At 43.5% G+C, this 7,928-nt stretch overlaps 1 protein-coding gene across 1 annotated transcript; it reads left to right on the top strand.

The window, feature by feature from the left end:
• Positions 1-5,866: 5,866 nt before the first annotated feature.
• LOC149159327 (anthocyanin synthase-like) lies at positions 5,867-7,723 on the top strand. The gene is made up of 3 exons (XM_089433471.1): positions 5,867-6,605; positions 6,708-7,038; positions 7,350-7,723. The coding sequence occupies exons 1-3, from the start codon at positions 6,106-6,108 to the stop codon at positions 7,596-7,598; spliced, it is 1,080 nt and encodes a 359-aa protein (XP_089289597.1). The 5' UTR covers positions 5,867-6,105; the 3' UTR covers positions 7,599-7,723.
• Positions 7,724-7,928: the final 205 nt, after the last annotated feature.

The following is a 7,928-nucleotide window of genomic DNA, read 5'->3' on the forward strand; positions in this document are numbered from 1 at the left end:
GAAGAAGGATGCGACGTGGAGACTCTCTATTGACTATCGGGCGCTGAACAAGATCACTGTCCGTAATAGGTACCCGATCCCGCAGATTGATGACCTCCTAGACCAACTAAAGGGGGCGAAATATTTCAGCAAGATCGATCTGAAGTCAGGATATCACCAGGTACTAATCGAACCCTCAGATGTGTGGAAGACTGCCTTCAAATCCAAGGAGAGCCTCTTCGAATGGTTGGTCATGCCTTTCGGATTAACGAATGCTCCTGCAACCTTTATGAGGCTAATGGATGACATCTTGCGGCCATTCACCAACTCCTTTGTAGTAGTATACTTGGATGACATTCTGATCTTCAGCCAGAGTTGGGAAGAGCACCTCCACCACATCCGACAGGTTCTCCAAACACTGCGGCAACACAAGCTATGTGCCAATTTGGAGAAATGCACTTTTGGCATGACCCAGGTTCAGTATCTGGGATACATCATTGATGAACAGGGGGTGCATGTCGATCCAGCCAAGGTCCAAGTCATTCGGGATTGGCCCTCTCCAACCACTCTAACAGAGCTCCGCAGCTTTCTAGGTCTTGCCAACTTCTACCGTAGGTTTGTGCTGGGGTTTTCTCATATTTCTTGGCCCTTGAGTCAAGTCACCAAGGGAGGGGCGAAAGCAAAATTCTTTTGGTCTGAATCTCAACGGAAGGCATTCAGGGAGTTGAAGGATCGCCTCTGCACGGCACCAGTGCTCGCGTTACCAGATTTACAACAACCATTTGAGGTTGAGACAGATGCCTCTGACTATGCTATTGGGGCAGTCCTTACTCAACATGGACATCCAGTGGCATATCACAGTGAAACACTTTCAGACACAGTCCGGAAGTACCCCACTTATGATAAAGAGATGTATTCCATTGTACAGGCCTGCCGACAATGGAAGCATTACATTTTGGGGAAGGAAACGGTCATCCACACAGACCACCGACCCCTGCAGTTCATACAGACCCAAGGGAAATTACAGAATTATCGCCATCAGAAGTGGTCTACATACCTGCAACAGTTTCACTTGAATATCAAGTATAAAAAGGGCAGCACCAATAATGTTGCAGATTGCCTCAGTCGACCACCGATCATGGCGCTGACCACCGTGCTCAACTCTTGTGGGCACGAGACTTCTGATTGGCCACTTCTCTACAAAAGCGACCCAGAATTCGGCCACACATACCAGACACTCTTGGAGGGTCGGCATGTTGCAGATTTTCACCTCCAGGATGCCCTATTATGCCACCTCGGTCACCTTTGTGTTCCTTCAAGCGAGCGTGCCAAGATGATTTGGGAAGCACACTACAGTCGGGCTGCTAGGCATTTCGGGGTCGAGAAAACAGTGGCAGTACTGCAAAATTATTTCTATTGGCCGAATCTTCGACAGGATGTTGGGAAGTACATCCGATCATATACTGCCTGTGCCATTGCCAAACCGACCATTAAGAAGCACGACCTCTATACCCCGTTGCCTACCCCTAGTCGACCTTGGGAATCCATCTCCATGGATTACATGTCAGGCCTTCCTTCCACTAAGCATCGAAATGATTGTGTTTTTGTGGTCGTCGACAGGTTCTCGAAGATGGCCATTATGGTGGCCTGCAAGAAGAATATCACAGCAGAAGCCACTGCTAAACTCTTCTTTGAACGAGTGTGGGTGCACTTTGGGATCCCACAGTCTATCATCTCAGATCGGGACAGTCGGTTTCTCAGCACATTTTGGTCCAGTCTCTGGTCAATGCTGGACACCAAACTCACGAAGTCCACAGCCTTCCATCCTCAAACTGATGGCCAGACAGAGGTTGTCAATAGGATGATTGTGCACATTCTGCGCATGTATAACTCAAAGCATCCACGCACATGGGACGAGAGCCTCCCCTATGTTCAGCACAGCTACAACCGAGCTCTTCACAGCTCCACTGGCCATAGCCCTTTTCAGGTGGGCTTGGGATTCCAGCCACTATGCCCCATTGATGTGGCCATGCCACTTGCAGCTACTCACATGAATTCAGCTCATGTCCAGTCCGAAACAGATAAGGCCACCAGCTTCATTGAGCGCATCCAACATATTCGCCAGCAGGTCCATGACATTCTTGAGAAATCAAATGCCAAGTACAAGTAGCGACATGATCAACATTGGGTGCCACACAAGTTTCAGGTGGGCGACAAAGTCTGGTTGCATTTGCAAAAGGAATGCCTTACTGGAGCCTATCGGAAATTGAGACCACTCCGATATGGTCCTTACACCATTACTAAGGCTATGGGAGACAATGCATTTGAGCTCAGCATTCCCCCATTCCTTGGCCTGCACCCAGTGTTCAATGTGAACCGCCTTCGGCCATACTTTCCACCATTGCTAGACACATCCGACATTGCAGAACAGCTCAAACCCACAGAATTAAATCCAGATTGCATGGAACAAGCTGCAACTGATCGAATCATGGACACACAGATCAAGAACACTCGCCAACAGAATATCCAACTGTATCGAGTTGTCAAAGCAGGCCAACTCCTTCAGCAGGGCAAGTGGCTCACCAGGGAACAAGTTCAACAGAAGTTTCCTCATATCATGGAGGAGCTCAATGCAATGGGGACCATTGCTTCCTAAGGGGGGAGGAATGTTCCAGGTGGATATTGGTGGCCACCTGCCAAGTCCACCTGGACCCCCACCATTGTCTTTCTCAGCATTTTCAGTTTCCTTAATTGTAGCACAACTTACTATTTTTAGCAGTTTTTCGGGTCCTGAACTTCCGGAGCCGTTTTGAGGCCCTAAACGACGTTTTTTGGGGAATCCAGGGGCATCATGGGAACCAATGTTGCCCATTCCAACAATGATAGTGCTCGGATAGATCTTTCTAATGAGCTATTGTACGCGTCAAACGGAGATCATATGCCAAAGTTACGACCCCGGGAAATTGATGTACCAATTTACCCCAAACGGGGCCCACAATTTGGCGTTTCATCTCCTAGGGTTAGGTTTTGGAATGTTAAGGGTTTTCCCATTGTTTCTCAACAATAAATAGGCCTTCGAGCCTCATTGTAACACAGTTCAGAGGCATGTAGCCATCACATCTCTTCTCAGAGATAAGCTACCATCGCCCTAGCTGGTCTATTTCCATTTCTGGTTGTAAGCATATTTCAGTATTTTCCATTAATGAAATGAAGTATTATTTCCGCTGCATCTTTGTGTATATGGTTATCTCTGTAATTTGTTGCGTTCCTATTTAAATCCGGATCAATGATCTCCACCTGATCACTAGGTCAAACAAGCATGGATGCCACCAGATTTCTCCACCTACATCGTGGGGAATTTTCATGTCTCCTAGTCTCTCAGGCTTTACCGCAATCTAAACCCAGATCACTAGGCCCTAAACCGAGACCCACTTTCTAGGCTTTACTGCATATCCCAAACTTGGGATTACTATGCCTAAAGTAGAGAAAATAACCTCTTTGCTTTACCGTATATCCTGCTATTCACCAACAAGGATTTGTTGGCCCACCGCGGCAACACAAGCCTGGCTTTACCGCAACCCACAGTTTGGCTCAAGGGTCACTAGGCCAGTGGCTTAACCATGATCCACAGTTCGATTCAGGGACCACTAGGCCATGTGCTTTATCATTCGGGGATCCACCCCACTCAGCTTCGAATCCATCCGACATTCTAGCTCAACCAAAACATGAGAACCCCATCACACCACGGCTATCCGAAAATGGAAAGGCTAAGTTGAAAACACTGTTACACCTAGCAAAACCCATGCCACAACAACAAAAGAACCCATGCATGCCAAATCTAGCAACGAAAATACACATGCAAATCGATCCTTGCAATGAATCTTGCAGTAGCTACTTAATCTTGCCTTTCCCTTCTTGATCTTTGATTCCTTTTTCCTTCTTTTCCTTTCTTGATCTAATGCCAAAGTGCTCCAAGAAAACTCTAAGTGTCCAAGAGTGAGAGAGAGAGAGAGAGAGAGAGAGAGAGAGAATAATGAGAGAGCTCCAAACCTCAATTGACAAAAGGTTACCAACTAATCGTCATAAGCCCTTTTATGAATGAGGCCTATATTTTCTTCATTTTCCATTAATTTCCTTCAATTTCCTCCTCACATGCAAACTCTCCTAATTTCAATTATTTTCATAAATATATGTGCCAAAAATGCCATTTTGCCTTTCCAAAGCCTTAGTCATTGCTTTTGCCAATTTCCTTAGCCATTAATAACCAAATGAACACCCCCTAGGATGTCTTGCCCAACATTCAACTTGGAATAAGTGTCCCATAAATCGTGGTTATTATTTTCACCTTTATTAACTTTTATTACATTGAATTTTCACTAGGGTTGTTACAAATTCCCACTCTATAGACCACACCTCGAGATTGAAAACAAAGATCGAAGGCTTAGGAAGACCTACCCTCCTCACTACAAAAATCTACAAAAAATGGTATGACTTGCTACAAGTACCCCAAAATGACCAAACATCAAAAAATAATTAAAAACTCGGGTCCAGCCCCACCTTCCATAACTTTCACCAATAGAAAAATTCCACAATCCCCTCAGCGGAGGGATAAAAGAACCATAGATAAAATTTATGAATCCTCTCCCTAGATAATAGAGCCTCCTAGTATAAGTATATCAAAACAAGCAACAAACCCCTGCACATACTCTTCCGAGAATGCTACTCCATACCCAAGACAGACAAAAGAAATGAAAATAGTAATATTAGGGAAGATAAGAAAAAATACCTATTGGAATCCATGAATGCATGCCAAAGATAAAGCAACTTAGTGTTGTTGAACCCAAGTTGCACACAAAATGACTCAACCAACCGTCCATAATGACAACTTGATTAGCTACTGTAAAGCTTGAGCCTACTAGTTTATCAACAATTTTGAAACCAGCTTGGCACACGCCTCCCAAACTAACCCAGAAAAACAAGGAACTGCAACAATTGAAAGCCCCCACCAACATGCTACCATTGACATGTCAATTCAGAATAAGATCTCGCCCCCACCAGCATGCTATCAATGACATGTCAATTCAAAATAAGATATCCCCATCTCTAACTTTGAAGTCTAGGTTAATAAATACAACCATAACCCCTTTCCTAACACTAAAGAGGAATGAAAAATCCCACCTGCAACAAAGTAACAGAGTAATTACATAGATAAGGTACATGCTATGAGCTTAACAAAACACTCTAGGAAACAATACAATTTATTTCACATACTCACGCTGGGGGAGGGCAGACCATGCCACCCCTATTAATAACTTATAATATCGGTGGGGTGACGGGTGACGAGCATGCCAAACCCACTTGCCCTTTGGCCCACCACCCTATTGAAAAATGAAATATAGATTTTAATTAAATTATCATTATTCCAAAATTAAATGTTACTCATTTAGTTATGTAAAGTAAGTAAGTTTTGACGCATAAAAGGTCTCTTCAAGACTCATAAACAAGAGATTGAGTAATTTAGATTCTAACTGAGGCTTGCAATCACTCTAAAGATATTAAAAAATAAAAAATCAAATTCCTGAAACTCGAAAACTTATTTATACAAAGAAATATGAGGTAGCCCTTGATTTGATCACCTAATCTATACCCCATTTTCTTAATGTTTTTGTAATCGGTAAAACACACAAATCGATTTTCTTTATGAGAATGATATTAACATTAAAAACCGCACATTTTTTTTAATGGTTAAATATATTTATGTAAAATCTTTACCAAAACTAAAAAGCCCAAATACTATTTTTTGGATTTGATATTTAACCTTTTCCAAATTCCAAATATATTTATGGGATAACTCAAAAGGCTGAAAGACTCACGATACTATTTCTTGGGTTTGATGTCGTTGAATGGTTGAAAATAAAATTATATTCGTTGAAGGTCCTCAATCTGTCTGATAACCTTGGTGTGAAACTTCACACTACCCATAAAGAGACCTTCATTTTTCTCCCATAGCACAGCAACAGATAGCTGAGCAAGATACCCTCCGCACAACGCTTATTCTCTCTCCGTATCTGTTCAGGGAGAAGCTCTGAATTGCACATTCAGCATAAACTTGTGTACCAAGAGACGATGGCTTTGGAAAATTGGGCGTTTAAGCGAGTGCAGACGTTGGCAGACAGTGGAATCCAAACGGTTCCACCCCAGTACGTGAGACCGGTGGAAAAATCCCACCATGATCCTAACAGCTTCCAAGTTCCCATTATCGACTTACAGCTACCATTCAGCCCCGAGAAACACGACCAAATCTGCAAGGATCAATATGACAGCATCGCTGCACAAATTTCAAGGGCTTCAGAGAATTGGGGCTTCTTCCAGATTATTAATCATGGCATCCCTGACTCTCTTATTGCTCGAGTGCAAGCAGCGGGCAAGACGTTCTTTCAACTTGCCACTGAGGAGAAGGAAGCATACGCTAACGAACCACAGAATCCCAACGGCTATGGCAGCAAACTTGGATATTGGCCAGATTCAGAGGCTAAGTTGGATTGGGGAGACTATTACTCTAACGCTATTTGGCCTCCTGATTTGAGGGATATGAGCAAATGGCCCACAAAACTCTCTGATTTTACGTATATCCTCATTTTCTTTCAAAATTTTTATCTATGTATACTCTATTTCTATGGGAATTCAGGGGAGCCTAAGATGTCTGATGAAGAATTTTGTGGTTGCAGGGAATCTATGGATGAATACAGCAGAGAGGTGTCGAAATTATTCGAACTGCTGATGGAGTCACTGTCGCGTGATCTGGGCCTAGAGACTGAAAACTCTCTGAACGAGAGCGTAGGAGGGGAGAGGAAGCAGCTGTATATAAGAATGAACTACTATCCACCATGTCCTCAGCCGGATCTGGTGGTGGGACTGGCTCCCCATTCTGATCCCAACGTCCTCACAATTCTTCTTCATGACCAAACCCCAGGCCTGCAAATTCGCAAAAATGGAGGTTGGATTGATGTCCAGTGCGTTCCAGGTGCTCTGGTTGTGAATATTGCCGATCAGATGGAGGTACGTTCACACATCCAAACCTTGGTTTGATCCGCACCTTCCTTTTTTAAATTTTATTATTATTATTATTATTAATCATTTTAAATCAGTAATTTATTAGAATAATTTAGGCCTATCTCTGAAAAAAGATAATACCCATGGTGCCAACCATTTCATCCTCCCAAAATAAGACTTTAAAACAGTCAAATTCCAATATCATTACACAGTATATATGGGATCTTAATAACACTAGGCTAATAGCGTAACCATATTCAATGTATCCAAGATTGTTGTTCCTGTTAGAGGTTAATAATTGGTATGTTGATGAACAGATATTGAGCAATGGGAAATACAAGAGCATTGAACACAGGGGCATGGTGCACAAGGACCGCTCAAGAATGTCATGGGCCGTGTTTTGCGCCCCACCCCGTGATGTGGTGGTGTTACCCAGGAGAGAATTGATAGACGAGCAGCATCCTCCATTGTACCAGGGAGCTTCTTTCGGAGAATATCTCACGAAATTTTTCAAAAAGGGTTTGGATGGAAAGGGTCACATTCAGGACGCCAAACAACAACATTAAGTGGTATCCAACTCGCGAGCATGATGCCTGTGCAGGTATTAATCATCACATATACGCTGTAACAAAGTTGTCAGATCTCGTTTATGTGTTTCGTCAATAAATTAAATTAGATGTCAGATACTGAATATCAGTGATGTTGAAAATGTAATTTCAACGCAGCCGTACTGCGCTCTCCAAAACCGCCAGATTGAAAACCTCAAAACCGCCCAGAGCTCATCGCACCGCCTTCCCATGAAAAGCAGTTTCCGTATTCGTTGCTCCGATGCGTTTTGGTGCAGGCACGTGGCTCTCGCCTGACGTAGGCAACTTTGACCCATCGGGAGGTAAAGC

Source organism: Pinus tabuliformis, chromosome 5_2 (genome assembly GCF_031772625.1).
Source record: "Pinus tabuliformis cultivar Carrire ecotype Pingquan chromosome 5_2, CPIR1, whole genome shotgun sequence".
NCBI classification, from domain to species: domain Eukaryota; kingdom Viridiplantae; phylum Streptophyta; class Pinopsida; order Pinales; family Pinaceae; genus Pinus; species Pinus tabuliformis.

Coding starts and splice junctions, on each gene's coding strand:
- LOC149159327 (XM_089433471.1), top strand. CDS start 6,106: ATGGCTTTGGAAAATTGGGCGTTTAAGCGAGTGCAGACGTTGGCAGAC. Junction 6,606..6,707: donor ACAAAACTCTCTGATTTTAC/GTATATCCTCAT, acceptor TTGTGGTTGCAG/GGAATCTATGGATGAATACA. Junction 7,039..7,349: donor ATATTGCCGATCAGATGGAG/GTACGTTCACAC, acceptor GTTGATGAACAG/ATATTGAGCAATGGGAAATA.